The sequence below is a fragment of the Cupressus sempervirens genome, chromosome 10 (assembly GCF_028749045.1).
Source record: "Cupressus sempervirens isolate cs-2001-9-10 chromosome 10, ASM2874904v1, whole genome shotgun sequence".
NCBI lineage: Eukaryota > Viridiplantae > Streptophyta > Pinopsida > Cupressales > Cupressaceae > Cupressus > Cupressus sempervirens.
In genome coordinates this window covers 355,412,702-355,430,862 of record NC_143127.1, presented here as the reverse complement: position 1 = coordinate 355,430,862, position 18,161 = coordinate 355,412,702, and the positions used below count along the sequence as shown (strand labels likewise).

General features: G+C 34.3%; 1 protein-coding gene across 1 annotated transcript; it reads right to left on the bottom strand.

Moving 5' to 3' along the window:
* Positions 1-15,282: 15,282 nt before the first annotated feature.
* LOC149534065 (uncharacterized) lies at positions 15,283-17,867 on the bottom strand. The gene has a single exon (XM_089806608.1). The coding sequence runs from the start codon at positions 17,377-17,379 to the stop codon at positions 15,811-15,813; it is 1,569 nt and encodes a 522-aa protein (XP_089662734.1). The 5' UTR covers positions 17,380-17,867; the 3' UTR covers positions 15,283-15,810.
* Positions 17,868-18,161: the final 294 nt, after the last annotated feature.

Genomic DNA, 18,161 nt, shown 5'->3' with positions numbered 1-18,161 from the left:
ACAAGCACCTCCTAAGTCATATAGAGATTTTGTTTCAATTATGATATGTAGACAAGATGGTGGGTGCATTTATTATAAGATGATGTGTTCGAAAGGTATTTGTCCTATATGTGGTGGTTTGCAATAGTTTTGTAGATTCCTACATCTAGATAGCACACATGAAATTGGTAAGGCACTAGTTTCTATTGGAGAATATGTGTGTTAGTCATATATGGTGTTAAAGATGGAAAGTAATCAAAAAGGTATGAGTAGTGAAAAGGGATGCATCTTAGTTTCATGAATAGATTTTGTAGAGTAAAATTTGTGTGAGAATACATATTTATATTTATACTTATACTTATACTTATAGCTAAAGAGTATATTTATTATTTTTAGATTGAAAGTAGTATTGAAAGAACATAGTATAATCCATATATATCTTTTATTGTGTATGTCAAAATGGATAAACTAAAATGGTAAAAGTATGTTTATAATTTTACTCATGGGTAGTTGGATCCCATGTAATCAAATCTTTTTATGGGAGGGTGTGGCTTCATGAAAGAGGCTTCCATGGGAAAGCCCAGACAAAAAACATATTTAACATATTTAAAAAATTTAATTGAAGTTATAGGTGTGTGTGTGTGTGTGTGTGTGTGTGTGTGTGTGTGTGTGTGTGTGTGTGTGTGAGTACATATGTGTGTGTGTGTGGAGGGGGGGTCGGGGGTGTTTCTTTTAATTACTACTATATTTATACCTTTTCATAGTTCATTATGAACATATCGTAGTATATCAAAATATAGTTGGGGGTTGGTCAACTTTTATGGCTCTCTATTGGCTTTCTCTGGTAATGAGCTCATATTGTGAATGGGTTGGTCCTAGTTGAACCTCCACCATCATCACAAGAAAGTGATGGAATATTTTCTCAATTAATATAATATGTGGTTCCCCTTAGTAACTATTTACATATCAAAAATATACATTTTGGATATTAATGAATGCTATAATATTTAATTAGTAAATAAACTTTTAACTTATTATTAGGAATTGATTATTATGCATTTCTAATACATATAGATATATTTTTATGATATAATTGTACACAAACTTAAATATATAGTTCACTTTAATACACAAGATTCATTATCATTATCTTTTTTATGAAACTTTTAATTTAAGATTTAAAGCCTTTTTCAACTACTTTTATTAATGATGTCAAAATTACAAAAAATATATATATATTTGAATTTATTTCAAATAGATAATGTATGTTATACCAAAATTTTAATCACATGGTCTATTATGTTTTAAAGTTACAAAGAAATTTCATCATTTAAATTGCAAAGCATAATGAAAACTCACTCATCTAATAATCAACATACCAAATAATGTTTTCTTGAAATAGATATTAATCTAGTTTTTGTATGTGTTCGTAGTGAGTATCATTTCTTCATAATGTTTTACATGATTTAACTCATTACATGCAAAAGATCATTTAGTTTTTAACAAAAAATATATATAATATTCAATAGTTTTGTTTTATGGAGGTCTTTCGTGAAATCATTTTTGTTACCTAATATGGGAGAAAGAGCCTTACAAATGAACCTCTTTGACTAAGATCCAAGGATTAAGGGATATCCATTACACCAAATTTTTTTGGGGTACAATCTCGACCTCATCGCTTTTCGATGTCACAAGAGCCTTTACTCAACAAGACTTGATCCTTGGTGGGGTCTTTAAGAACCTTTCAACTTCACTAGTAGACCAAGTGCACATTGACTACTACTCAATAGGTATTCATTAATTAAAAGTCAAGATTAGTAACTCCATACTCTTCTCCTTCTATAATACATAGTCCTCTGAAATTAAAATTGAGTTATTTAACTAGTCGTAGGGTTATTTTTGAGTTGACCCTAAGAAAGGAGTCACATAACAAACTAGGATCATACATGTTAGAGTAAAGTGTTAATTTAATTCCATTTATTAAATTACCTTTACCCCGTTCTTAAAATTTTACTTTATGCACTTATTCATTCACATTTAATAATTAATTAGTAATTATTAAATGGAATTTACCTTTTAGGTTACCCTTTTTGGGGTTTCAATCTCCTTCTATAAGGATTGATCTTTTATAATTATCTCTCATCTCTTTCATTTCTAAGAATGCAATTTGCATATTTTCAAAGCAAGCCCTTGCCTCTTCTTTTCTTTTTCTTCTCTATGACAAGTTTTTACATGCAAAACTATTCTTTAGGCTTTGTGGATTTGTATTGCTCAAATCCTTCATGCTATTAAAGCTAGATTTGTTGTAGCTTGTTCAATATTTGGAGAAAAAAAAGAATGAGGGTTTGATAGAATAGATCTGGTGTTTTTGGTTGGATTCAAAAGACGTCAAAACCCCCATTTTCATATAAAGTTTGTCATTTTTGGACAACATTGACCTAGGAGGCAACAAACATCTGCCTACCTGGATCATACGCCCCCCTGCACACATATCAAGATAGTTTTTCTTTCAAAAATGTATAAATATAATAAACACTACAGTGGTTTAAATTGTGATGATTTATTTTTAAAACCGCATAGTGTTTAAAACACCACTACAGTCATCACCATATTTTTTCAGCCAGCACACCACCTTTTGCCCAGTTTCAGGTGTTGTCGTAGATCACTTCCCATCACTGACACAACTCCCAATCACCACTCCTCTATAGTGCAACTCACCTAGTAGCTCTATCAGTGGCTCCACTACCCAGCCACCACTGCACCACCAGTGGTGGTTGTGGTGAAGTTTTTTTTTTTTTTAATAAATTCATTTTTATTGCAATTTTGGGGGGCCTATCATTTTTTAGCAATATCTTGAGCATACGAGGGTCTCTTTTCGATCCAAAAAAAGTGTTAGAAAGTTGGTTCAAAGAAGAAGATGATGGAGGATGTATTTTTTGGATTTTTTTCTAGTTTGGTACCTATTTTTGCACTTGAATTCTATTGATGACTTTTATCTTATGCAAGGCATAACTTCTTCATTATAGCTCTATTTTTTGATCTGGAAAAAGTGTCAGAAATCTCTTCTCAATACCTATTTAGGTTCTCTGCCATTTTTCATCAGTATTCCTCAAAGTTACATGTGCTTCTAAACTAGAGTCTTTTTTCTCTTTTCTTTTTTACGCATTCCTTCTAGCAACTAGGGTTCAATTTTTTGTATTGTGGGGGGTGTTTTATATTATTGCTTTTGTTATTTAAATCAGTAAACCAAAAAAAATTCAAAAAAAAAATAACACCTTATAAAAAAATGGTCAAGACCTCTTCATGTCTAGAACTTCTAACCCATCATAACTACCACAAATGGAAGACCTTGATGACATGGCTTTTCTAGTCAAAAGGGTTGTGGTCTTGTTTAGATGCATTGCAACTAGTTTTATAGAGGCCTTTTAAGGTCATGCAACATAGGAACAAGATGGATGAGGCAATAGGATTGATTGCTTTACATGTATCTGATAATCTATAGTTTCATCTTGATGGGTGCAATACCCCTCTAGCTATGTAGACCAAGCTTGAAGGCTTGTTTGGTACAATGAATGAGTTTAGGGAACTTTGGATTGAGGCAGAGCTTACCTCTCTTGTACCAGATTCATTTTCTTCCATTGAGGACTTCTTCATGAAGTTCAATCAACAAAGATCTTTATTGTAGGGTTGTGAGAAGACCAAGACTGACATTGAGTGCATTTATCTTATTATTTCTGAGCTTCATGGAAACTTTCATATTTTTGCTTCTACATTCCATTCTACCAAAGATGCTTTGGGTAATAGATTTACCATGCCATTCTTTGAGGTATTTTGTGATTTTTTGACTCAAGATCAAGCTAAGCTCTCTTAGTTGGATTCTCTCATGAGCTCACAGACTTATGCATTGGTAGGTCAGCATCTTTAAGGACAAAGGAGAAGACATAGAAATCTCATTCTATAGAGCCTTAGATTGATTCTAGCACTCATAGTTCGTCAGGGCCACCTACTCCTAAGGGAGGTAAACCAAATCCAAAAAGACCAAAGTGTGCTTATTGTAGTAAGCCTAATAATGATGGGTCACATTACTATGAGAAGAAGCTAGATGGCTATGCAAAATAGGTTTTAGATTTGACAACTCTCCTTCAAAAGAGCAACATTGATATTCTTCTTTTAAGGCTTCCTCTACTCCACACATTTTGATGGGGAACAAAACTATCATGACTTAATGTGGGAAAGGTTCTATTGACATTGATGATGGTACATTTCATGACATACTTTGTGTTCCATCTTTGTATTCTAACCTTCTCACTATTTATCAAATTACACACAGTGGGGCAGGGAAGACAACTGAGTTTGCACAAGATTCAATGCACATCAAAGATAGTGAGATAGGAAATATTATTGCTATAGGGACTGTTGATCATACTTCCCACCTATATTTCTTCTCACATTTTGGTCCACCATCTCCACTATCAAAGACTCACTCTCCTTTTTCACGAGAGTCTACTGAGGTAAAGTCAGGTTGCTTGAACTTATGTGTTGTTCTTGAGACCAATGTTGTGACTTCCACACCTCCACCTCATGTTCAGATTCCATCTCTTGCACAAGATTGCTCTTCAAAATTTCCTACCATTGTAGCTCCAGTCATTGAACCACTTACTGCAGTTTTTGAGGATATATCAGACAAAACACATCTCCTCTCAAATAATAGATTCAGATTACCTGTTATCCCACCTCCATTAATGGAGATTAAATTTCAAAATTATCATACTTTCTCCTTTGAGCATCAACTAGGACTTCTAGATGCATCTTACATACATGGGTTTTATCATCCTTATCCACTGCCTTTGTTTCCTTCAGGTTGGAGCCACATTGGTATGTTTATCAAAGGGCCCTAAGGGAAGGGCAATTATAGTTTAGTTCAATAGTGCAATTTGTCATCAATCGTGAAGATGCATGCACCTCTACCCCTACCCCCACTATTTTAAGCTATGGGTATGGGAAGCCCTACTATTCTAAAAGGATCTTTAGGGCAACCCACCTATAGCCTATAAAATATTAGGAGCCAAACCAAAGTAGTGAGTTGGTTAGCTATAGTGGTTAGCTATATTAGTTATGTGCTTTGGAATTCTTTGTATTTGTAGCAGCCAATTCGTTCCCCCTCTGACCAAAACAATTCATGTTGGCACTTCATGGGATTGATAGATTCTATTGCAGTGACCTCCCTCAAATTTGGAAAGTAATAACTGGGATAGCCAACCCCGTTAGGATTAACCTTAGATAGATATAACCAATATCAAAAAATAATAGATTGCACAAAAGAGAACACAAGACACCAAGATTTAATGTTGTTCACCCAATCCCTAGGCTACGTCCACCAATAGCAAGTCAAATTTTATTAGTATCCAGTGATTACAACCTAATTACAATCTATAATCCCTTACAACTCAATATTGCTACAAGAAGCTACAATATCACCATTCATAATGAAATCCTTAAACCTAAGCCTATTTATACAAGCTTTTGCCACTTACAAAATTAGGGCTAGAATAATAAAAAAATAGTAGCTGATGTCTTTTACAATATAAGGGCATTTTTGGCTTTAGGGGCACTGCCCTTGTGGGGGCATTGCCCCTTGACCCCACCCTATACTGTGATAGGGAGTGAACCTAGGGTGTTGCCCCCAAACCCCCATAGAAATAATCTGAGGGAAATCACGTTGAATAAACCCTTAAGTATGATTAGGCTCCACATCACAACAATCTCCCACTTGGAGACTGATCAAACTCCACAATAATAACCTCCCACTTGGAGACTGATCATAGCACTGCTAAACCTATACCTCCCACTAGAATATCAAACCACCCTAGACTTTTTTGTTCTTTTATTCTATTCAGTCAAGAAGACCAACCAAAGTCGAAAAGGAATTCAACTTCTCCCTTGTCACAACCTTTGTGAACATATCTGTTGGATTATCATTTGTATGTATCTTCTCCAACTTTAATTGTCCATCATCCAAAATTGATCGAATGAAATGGTACCACAACTGTATTTGTTTTATCTTTGAATGCAGAGCTGAATTCTTTGCAAGATGAATGGCACTTTGACTATTTGTAAAAAAATAATTATCCTTCTGAGGGTGTCCCAATTCTTCCAAGAAGAACTAAAGCCATATCATCTCCTTAGTTGCCTCTATAGCAGCAGCATACTCTATCTCTATAATGGATAAATCATTAACCTTTTGTAACCTAGAAACCCAACTCGTTGTTGCCCTAGCAACAATAAATACATAACCTGTAGTACTCCATCTGGTATTAATATCCCCTACAAAATCCAGCCCCTTAATGTGATCCATGTTAGACCCAGCTACAAGCATATCATCAACATATAAACATAAAATAATGTAGTTGTCATAATCCAACCTCTTAATATAAACACAATGATCTTAATGACACATATTATATCCATGCTCATGCATAAACCTGTTAAATTTTACATACCATTGCTGAGGTGCTTGCTTCAAGCCATATAAACTTTTCTTTAATCTGCACACTTAGTTCTCCTTACCTTTGACCTCAAATCCCTATGGCTAAGCCATATATATCTCTTCATCCAAATCACCATGAAGGAAGGTTGTTCTAACATCAAGATGCTCCAAATGCAAATCTTTAGTAGCCACAATACTTAAAATAGTGCTTATAGAAGTCATCTTAACAACAGGAGATAATATCTCATCAAAATCGATGTCTTTTTTCTATGCAAATCCTTTTACAACTATCCTGGCTATAAATATTTTCTTATCTCCATCTTCTCTTTTACAACTTGTAAACCCACTTATTATGTAAAGCCTTTTTACTTGCAGGAAACTTGCATAAATCTCATGTCTTATATTTCAGCAAAGACTTCATTTCTTTTTTCATTGCAGACTCCCTTTGAATCTTTGTATCCACCTGCATAGCTTCATTATAACATTTAGGTTCACCAGCATCAGTAATTAAAGTAGAATACAAGGAAGGAGAAAATCTTTCTGGAGGTCTACTCATTCATGTTGATCATCTAACATTCACTGGGGTGTGTGATAATTGTTGTTGTAGTTGTTCCACATCATGAGGAATTTCTAGAACATCAGCTTTTAGAGTATCATCTAGCACTATATAATCATTTTCTTTCTTCTCATGTTATTGCAACATATTTTTGTACAACATTTTCTCATTGTATATGACATTCGTGCTTCTTATAATTTTATGATTTTAAAAATCTCAAAGCCTATAACCAAATTCATTAATGTCATATCCAACAATTACACATTTTTTTGACTTAGCTTCCAACTTGGTTCTATTTTTAGAATCTATATGAGCAAATGCTTTACAACCAAAGGTTCTAAGAATAACTCACCTTCTTACCAGTCCATGTTTCCTCTGGAATACCACAACCCAAAGGAGTAGAGGGACCTCTATTAATCAAATATATAGTAGTATTAACAGCCTCCACCCACATGTTTAAGGGCAACCCTGCATGCAACCTCATGCTTCTTGTACACTCCATTATAGTCATGTTCATGCATTTAGCCACTTCATTTTCATGTAGAGTCCTTGGAACGGTTTTTAATCTGAGACATGACTATAATGGAGCAATACACACCACCATTATCAAATTTGAGACATTTTAATTTCTTTCCAATCTCATTTTCAACCAACCATTTCCATTTCTTAAAAGTTTGAAATACATCAAATTTTTTTCTAAGGAAATAAACCCATACTTTTCTAGTTGCATCATCAATAAATGTAACATAATAATGAGAGCCACCAAGGGAAGATACCTAAGCTAGTCCCCATACATCTGTATGCACAAGCTCTAATTTTTCACTTTTATTTTCCTTCCCAATCTTCAAAACTCGCTTTCTTTTGTTTTCCATACACAACTTTCACATACATTCATATTAACACATTTTAAACTTGGTAAAACTTTCTTTGAATGAATTACTTTCGTACCTTTCTTGCTCATGTGGCCAAGCCCGTTGTGCCACAATGTTGTATCATAATGTACAGTAGCTATCTGTTCTCCCTACTCAACTGTAGCAACTGTTCCTAAACATTCATTTTTCTCTAAAACAATCAAAGATGAAGGAATAATATCACCTACTATCTGTTCTCCCTACTCAACTGTAGCAACTGTTCCTGAACATTCATTTTTCTCTAAAACAATCAAAGTAGAAGGAACAATATCACCTGTACAAAGATATAAGGTGCCTACCTTCACACCTTTTGCTACTACAAGGGAACCTTTTGAAACCTTCCAATTTTAATCATTAAAAGTAACTACACAACCCTCATCACTAAGTTGCCCTACTGAAATTATATTCCTACTCAGCCTTGGAACATGTCTTACCTCATATAGTAGCCAATGATTCTCATTTTACAACTTAATCTTAACTTTTTCCTTTCCAACAATATGACAAGGTTCATTATCCCCCAAATAAACAAGCCCAAAATCCCCTTGGACGTAATCAATGAAATAACCTCTATGAGGTGTAGCACAAAATGAAGCATCAAAATTTGAAACCTATGAATCATCAACACTTTCTAAAGACAGAAGCAAAACATCCTCTTCAAATTTGTTACTTACCACATTTGCCTCCTTGTTCCCTTCCATTTTATCTCCTTCATTGTTCTTTCAAATCTAGCAATCTTTCTTCTTATGCCCTAATTTCCCATAGTACCAACAATCTCTCGATCCTCTAGATTAAGACCTCTTCCCCTTTGACTTTCCTCTTGATTTCCCATGATTTCTAGAATTGTTTCCTCTCCCAGTTGTTCTGCCTCTGCTTTGTGCGTTCAAAGAACTTCCTGATGTAGATCTATTGGAGGCTTTCCTACGAGTTTCCTCACTCAAAATAACACCAATCACATCATCATATTTTAGGGTACTAGATCCAAAAATAGAATTACTCACAACCATTGCCAAGGCATTCTAGCTTTCAAGCAAAGAACACAAAATCAAGAGAGCTCTAATTTCTTCATCAAAATTGATACCCACAGAAGATAACTGACTAGTAATAGTATTAAACTCATTTAAATGATCTGCAACAGATCCACCTTCTATCATTTTCATATTAAATAAATGCTTCATGAGAAATACCTTGTTTGAAGCTAAGGGCTTTTCATACAGTTTTGTTAGGTTTTGCATCAACTCTTCTATTGTCTTCACTTTTGTAATATTAAATGCCACTAATGGTACCAGGCATAATCGAATGCTTCCAAGTGCCTTTCTGTCCAAAATATCCCAGTTGTCATTTGTCATAGATCCTTGATTCTTGGTTTATCCTTCCAATGGCTTCCATAAATCCTTCTAATAAAGATAGTCCTCCATTTGCATTTTCCATAATTGAATGTTCTGCCCATTAAACTTGTTAACCCTCAACTTACCCTCATTTTCAATCTCTCCCACTCAACTGTGAGACTCCCACTCAACCATGAGAGCTTTCTGTAGACGATCGATATAAAAAATGACAATGGTCTAGCTAAAAAAAATAACCACTTGGCTCTGATACCACTTGTTAAGATTAACCTCATATAGAAATAGCAGTTACATGCAAACATAACCAATATTAGAAAATAATAGATCGCACAAAAGAGAACACAAGACACCAAGATTTAATGTGGTTCACCCAATCCCTGGGCTATGTCCACCAACAGCAAGTCTAGTATTATTATTATCCAATTCTTACAACCTGATTACAATCTGTAATCCCTTAAAGCTCAATACCGCAAGAAGTTACAATATCACCATTCATAATGAAATCCCTAACCCTAAGCCTTGTTCTACAAGCTTTTGTCGCTTACAAAATTTGGGCTAGAATAATAGAAAAATAGTAGCCGACGTCTTTTACAATATAAGGGCATTTTTTGGCTTCGAGGGCACTACCCCCAAAAATGCCTGCAGGTCCCTCAACCCCACCTTATACTACAACAGGGAGCACACCCAAGACCCCACAGGGGCACTGCCCCTTGACCCCATCTTGGGGGTGTTGCCCCCAAACCCCCATAGAAATAATCTGGAGGGAAATCGCATCGAATAAACCTCTAATTCTATTTAGGCTCCACATCACACCAAACCCAATAGCAGAATCTAGAGTTGCCACCGTTAACACTGATAAGGCAAATGATTGACCCATCATATCATCCAAATAAACAAAAAGTACCGAAGGGTTCAAATTGACAGCTAGTAACATTAATTCAACAGACATTAACATAATAGTAATATTCCATCTATTTGGGAAGATTCCCTGAATACCTGAGAGAGGAATGATCATAGGAAATATTTAATATTTGACGAAATGGATCAACACAGGAGTTCTATCATTCTGGGGGGGCTATGGAGTCTCGAGCTTCTATCATGGAGGCTTTCATTGTACTTATGGTCTTGAGAGATTCTCTTGAAATGTTTCGTTTGTGCATCCTTTTCTATCTCCTTTTGGAGTAGAGTTTTTCCCAATAGGTTTTCTCTATTTCCCTATTCAATAGAGATTTGATTGTGATTGGGTACCTCATCAGGCCTTGTTGTTGGGACCCAAGATTGCTTTCTGCATTGTTTGCAGCTAATTTGTTGCTCGTCTTAAGGGGGGGTGGGGTGGTGTTAGATTAAAGCTTGAATTTAATTTTATTTATTAAATTACCTTTAGTCCCTTCTTAAGATTTCAGTTTATGCACTTATGCATTCACATTTAATAATTAATTAGTATCTATTAAATGGCATTTACCTTTTAGGTTTCCCTTTTTTGGGTTTCGATCTCCTTCTATAAGGATTGATATTTTGTAATTATCTCTCATCTTTTTCATTTTTGAGAATACAATTTGCATATTTTCAGAGGAATGCCTTGCGTCTTCTTATATTTTTCTTTTATGTGAAAGGTTTTTACATTCATGTATTCTTCAAGTTTTGTGGATTTGTATTGCTCAAATCCTTCAAAACAAATGGCTCATCTCAAACCACATTAAACACTATTTTTTCTACACAAGAACAATTCAAAACTTTGTACATTTATATGTTTAACCATGATCACAAAGGATTCTTAATAGGGGGAGTGGACTCAACCATAAAAGAGATAAATGATAGCTTTACAAGTTATTCATATTTCCAATCACAAATTCTCTTTTTGAATCCACATTTATACGCAACCCTCCATTCACTAAAACCACATTTCCTCTCCAACACAATCACACAAGTAGATACCCATATCTGAGATTTGACAAATAAGGATACTCATACATAAATTTTAGCCCCCTTGTAGGAGTCACTTCCACTCAAAACCCCAAAGACAATGAGGGATAACCTTTTGAATAGGTATTCCCTACTACAAGAAAATATACAAAACTTCACAAGCTACCACAAATCTACCTAACACAAATATGTCATAATACCTTAGAAAGATTCACATGTTTCTTTTCTTGAGAACACCAAACAAGTGCAAAATCATATAAACATCCATGTTCACATCAATACAAATTCTAGGAAACTTTTGAATCTTACCTTGAAAATATTATGCAAAATAGAAGAATTTGTTTTATATCCTTCAAGCTCTCTCCATCCAATCTTCCCTTCTACATCCAAATTTTAGAATCTCCTAATACAATTTGAAGAATAACTAAATGGTCCCAAAGCCCCCTCTTCCCTAGATGCAAGAGAAATAAAAAGAAAAGAAAAAGAAGCTTGCTCACGTATTCACCCAACCACCAACAAACTCCCATTTTTTCCAATTTGATAACAGAAAATTACAAGGCCTTTAAAACATAATTGAAATACATCTTTAAGATTCAAGAAACCCCTAAGCCTTATGCCTATCACCTATTGTCAATTAAAATTTATTTAAACTTCATAACATTCACATTTAAATCATTTAAACTTTCAAAAAGAAAATTCCATAATAAATCACAATACAAAACAAATGAGATTTGTTCACTATTAAATAACATCACAAAATAGAATAGATCACAACCATAACCACAGTTTCACAATATTTAACATAATATCTTGAATCACAATACAAAACAAATGAAACTTGTTCACTATTAAATAACATCACAAAATACAATAGATCACAACCATAACCACAGTTTCACAATATTTAACATAATATCTTGACTCTTTAATATGGCGGCTACATGACTATCAAAATTCATTGACAATAAACTCGTTCACTTAGTTATTGGTAATACTATATCAGACAAATAATGATAGCTGAAACAAAATTAGCTAGCCAACTTATATATATACATACATAAATATTTAGAACAATTAATATATCAAAACAAATGTCATCTTACAAGAGTTAATTATGATATCACATTGAATTATAATTATTTTATAGACATCACAATTAAATTAATTAATACATTACTAAATCATATTTCAGTTTACAATTTCTTAGATATTCATATAAGAGAAACCATCGAATAAACAAAAGATAACTATGATCAGTATTAATTAACTAGAAACTCATCATCTAAAATAATTAAGGCAGTCCATATAACATACACACATCAATCATACCTGGAAAAACAAAATCGTCATGCAACTTTCTGTAATAATATCCAAATATTAAAAAAAATGTGAAACATACAAGAGCCATAGTATCAAATCAAATATCATGATTGGTAGTCATAACATGAAATGTCCATCGGCTCAAAACCCAACCCATCCTAGTTCAGTCAGTCATTCAAATTAGATAAAGAATTTAACGAATATTTTCGTACTATGCCCTCTAAGGGAAAAGTTTGAATATCTAAAAGAGGGGCAACCTTACATAAGGCAACTTTCTATTGTTTGAAATGGTGAACAATATCTCCATTATCTAAGAAAAATCAGTTTTGACATCTATTGCCCATCGAAATATTTATAGGTGAAAATTTATACTTGAAAGAGATTAAAGAAGCTATTATTCCTTAACTAAACTATCTAAGTTCTAGAATAAAACCCATAAAGATGCTTGAGAATCTCAAAATTGTTTGTTGAACTTGAGAACTCGAAGCTCCCAAGCTAGAAAGGTGCTTGTCAAGAAGAAGGCCTTGGCAAAGGATAATGGGCAAATTTAATTTATGCAAAAACTTTTCAAACCATCTAGAAACTCAGTACTCCAAACATGACCAATCATCACTTAGTTTTTGAATTATAAGAAAACAAAAAAATAGTTATAAGCTTTATAGGGAGAACGTTTATAAATGAATGTATCTAAACATCATTTCTGATCCTTACACCATGATCAATTTGATTGATTTTCAATTGTTTTATGAAAACAGACAAACACAAACTTTAGGATCTCTTAAAAGAATTCATATCTTTAACTACTCAAATTAAACTTGGCTCTAATTGTAATTAGGAAAGTTAAGAAAAGATTGCTTGATCTTACATTTCTTATAAATAGTTAAAATTCTCCTCAAAAAAAAATTTAAATGAATTTATAGAATCTCAACAAATAGCAAATTAAAAAAAGGTAGGGTAATCACTAGGGACTAAATAAACTACATTAATTATTAATAGTTGAAATTCTCCTTAAAATACTTTAAAAATGAATTTATAGAATTTCAACCAATAGCAAATTTATTAAAAAGGTAGGGTAATCACTAGAGACCAAATAAACTACTATTGATTAACGAAAACCCCAACTCAATCTACTATTATTGGGCTTCCCATGTTTCACATGACTTTTTAACAATTTTAAGACATAAACGGATTTGAAACCCGTAACTCTTTTAGATTAAAAGAAATATAAATTTTCTGCTCATTATTTTCAATTAATCTAATAACTTATTGAACACAGGTACTAAGACTTAACATTACAAATCAATTGACCCTAAGCTACAAGATTTGGGACCAGTGACTTGCCATTACAAATCACTTGAACCTAAGCTACAAGATTTTTTTTCCTAGAAACACATGCCAACCCGCATTATCAAAGCCCTTACCCTGCTCAAACTGAGCCCAAAAAAGTAACCAACAATAATAAGGTTGCCTTAATAAAACTTTTAAAAGTAACCTAATGAAAAGAATAATTCATGTGACTGAAAACAAAGAAATAGCCTACTTTTCATAATCTGAGGTGTCAATTTGAATATATAAAGCAAGAAGAAGAAAAATATAGTCTGTAAGTAGTAATATAAGATCATCTTATAACCTCTCATTGGAAAGATAAATTTTTGGCCAGTAGACAATATAAATTGGATGAAATTGAATTAATAGCCCCTATTTAGTACCACTTTTGAGAGCTACAATGATCCAATAACTGGTGCACATATCTGATATAATGGGTTAAGAGATTCCTGTGCCCAACTCAGATTTTGTTCTTCTCAATTGCATAAAATTTATCTACAAGTCATGGAAATCAGCAAGCTCGGAATTCCAAATGGATTTTGGCTACAAGTCAAGACTTCAAGTGAAACCCTTTCTTGGATTTGTGTATCCAACTATTTTTTAGGGTCCCATTGTTAGCAAACAAAAGTTATAAGAAATCATCTAAGTCAGAAGAACCCAACTAAAATCTATTCAGAAACAATGTGGATATGGGAAGAGCATAAATTTTTACTGTCGTTATTGTTAGAATAACCAGATTAAAAAATGCGAAAATGTAAGCTTTATAAAACACTATGAAAATAAATCATAGCCTCACCAAGATAATTTGTTGAAGCCAGTCATAAGATTATTCTCATGGCATTGCTTGATACTGGTTGACGCTAAAATGTCAAATTGCAGGCTTCAATAGGACACAATGATCCGAGAAAACACTCTTTAACCCAAAAACTATTTTGAAGCCAAGTATATTGTTTTAAACTTTTATCTTTGTTCTGGGTTCGATTGTGTAAGTTTTTTAGCATCAATGCAGATCAGACTACATGATCCATCATCTTCTCCTTGACTCTCTTGCATTCTGATGAACGATCATGTAATGTGATCTAAAAGGTTGATGCTAAAAAAACTTACACAATAGAACCAGAAAAAGGATGGAACATTTACATAGATTATCGAAATCTAATAGCTTTGATCAAGTATTTGATTCCTAATTGTAATTCACTTGAGTTTCAAGTTACAAATAAATGACTGAAATTAAGATTGGAAATATCTATCCTAGATTGATCAACTATATACTGAATTTTCTGATCATAATCATATTGTATTGCAACAAATTTTGTCTGTACTTATTTTACAATAGAGGAATATATTTTTGCAAACTTACATACCAATAACTCATTTCAGAGCTGTTCAATATAACAACACATAGCTGTTCCACGTTGGATTTTAGTGTCAAAAAGGTATTCAAAACAGCAACCCAGTTTACTATTATAGATCCATTTCAGTGAATATCCAGTACATAACTTCCACAATAATAGCGATTTTCATTCAAATTACATTGAGACCAAAACCATGCAAAACATTCCCCATTTTTATGATGGGAAAATCTATTCTTGGCTGACTAACTATACATACTGAATGCTCTGATCATCATCATACTGTAATGCCACAAATTTTGTCTGTGCTTATTTTACAATAGACTAATATATGTTTACAAATGTACATATAAATCACCTATTTCAGAGCTGTAGATGCTCCATGTTGGATTCTAGTGTCAAAAAGGAGTAGTTCAGAACACCAACCTAGTTTGCGAATGTAGACCAATTTAATAGAGTACACTATACATAAGCTTCGACCATAAGCCATCCTGTAGATGGTGATTCTAATCGTAATTACATTGAGACGGAAAAATACATGCAAAAAACCAAACTGCTCAAGGACCATGCACAACATTCCCCATTTGAAATTTACAAAAGTAAATATTAGCTATTACCATTTTTGTGGTACACCCTCCTGAACCATATCTGCTGGAAGTGCTGCTGGATCAAGCTCCCAAGAATTTCTTGGTATATTCATGGCGTCATTCCCTTTAAGTCTGCGTGCCGGCACCTTATGTGAGAATCTCAGCATGTTCTTCTCTGTAAAACCTTCAATGTTCATCCTTTGGAAAAGAGTCTTGAATTTTTCCACCTTCTCAAAAGGAACAACATCAATCCCAATTCCATTTACAGAATCACCGAGAATCTCCACCAGGAGATATGAATGCCTAATTTCTTCAAGAGTTGATTTATCCCAATCAGGGGACCAGTCGCTATACAGAGCCCAAACATCTCCCTTTCTTGGCATAATTTTAATCCCTCCCCTGGATCTCTCCCACCTCATAATGTGAGAGAAAGTATTGATACTGTTCGTGGTTAAAGTATTTACAAACTTGAAATCTCCGCACCCCACATAAAACCCTGCCTTGCGCCATTTAGTAAGAGCGGGATCATTATCGAGCAATGAGTCAAGCCAAGTCATCTGCACCTTAAATGGATGAAAGGATATAATCTTTCGTATACGAGCATAAAACCTCGGCATTCCATCATCATCATCGTACGCCGCCCAAATTTGATCTGCCTCAAATGACTCTTCCGCCCTGTCTCCATCAAAATCATAAAAATCCGCATCTGGCACAGCCATCTTTGTCTCCTTTCTCTGTCTGTTTGCTTTTTTTGTAAATCTTTTAGCTTTGCGGGGTTTTACCCCGCTCTCATCCCCACTAATCTTTTGGGGTTTAATTTGATCAGAAAACAAGGGCAAACCAACTATGACCATCTCTTTCCCTTTTGTACGTGAATTGCCCTCATAGATCTCTGCCCTATCGTTCTCCTCGCCGAAACCATGTTCCAGAATAACACAATCATCATCCTCATCGTCATCCTCAGCACCATGGTTTTTTCTCTTCTTACCCCCACCAAACGCCTCACTAAAACCCTCATTATCGACATCCTTCCTATGCATTTTGTCAAATATTTGTCTCACAAACCTTGCCACGGCCTCTGTAGACGCAGCATAATAGACACTTTGGCCGGAGCATCTCTGGCTTTCTTTCTGAGCCTCATTACTAGGTGTCCAATTGCCACCATGGGCATTACCTCTGAAAGGCCTTCGCAACCCACTTCTCACTTTATCGTACTGAGCCTTTTTAGTTTCATCGGAAAGAATTCCCCAAGCTTCCGCAACCAACTTAAATGCTCTCTCAGCTCCTACACCATTGTTCTTATCAGGGTGCAGCAACAAAGCCAATTTCCTATACTGTTTCCTGATTACAGAAACTTGAGCTTCGGAACCCACATCTAAAACCTTGTAATAATCAACCAAACCCTTGGTTTTCTGGCCAGGAACAGCAGCCAGGTGGACGTTCAAAACTGCCATGAATTGAGTGAGACCTTCAAGAAGAGGATATATACTCTGAGCTTTCAATGCCATCTTCCTGGCCCCTTCCAAATCCTGGACATCAAATTTTTTCTCTGCAATTTCCTTGGCCTTTCTGGCCTCGCCTTCATAACACTCCATTAGCAATGCCTGTAAACTGTTCTTGGCTTAAGGCTGAAGGGATACCTATGAACTCGAAGAGAAAAACAACTGGTACTGCCCAGAAATAATATGAAGAAATTTAAATCCCAACTTCTAATAATGTGCATAGTTTTCTCGGGTGAAATTAAAACGTGCAATGCACTCATTCGAAGGAGAGATGAAAAGATTCTTTAAACTTCGTCTATATGGCATGCAATTTTATCATCATATAAGGGCACTCAGTTTCTGAGAAAGCTCGTGAACCAGTTCGTCGGCTTAAAGATGACGAAATCAAGACGATCCCAAAATTAAAACTAATTGATATATGTTGTTATGCAATCATGTAACATCATATATCTTACTCGACATAATTCGTAATAAAATAGTGCCTCGTAATCATTAAATCACCGAGCCGGACATAATGGCAACAACAATAAGCCCAATTCAGTCATCCTTATTTTGCAATGAAAGATGCTAAAAATCAAAGAAAGTGACTAAAATATTGGGGGAAAGATCGATACTCTACCCTTCTCGTGAATTATCCCTCGTTAGGATATGTTGAGTCGGACAAAAGAGAGACTGCGATAATAGATGCTTCTCTACAGAGACAGCATAGAATAATAATAGAATAATAGTTGTGACCTCGAATAAAATGGAAAATGGTAAAATTGTGGTGCACTCTTTTTTCCAAATATCTCACTTGATCATTGCCTTTTTAAATATTTTAGAATTAAATAATTACTAGCAGTCGTATGCTTTGGTGCATGATCGAGTGTTGATAA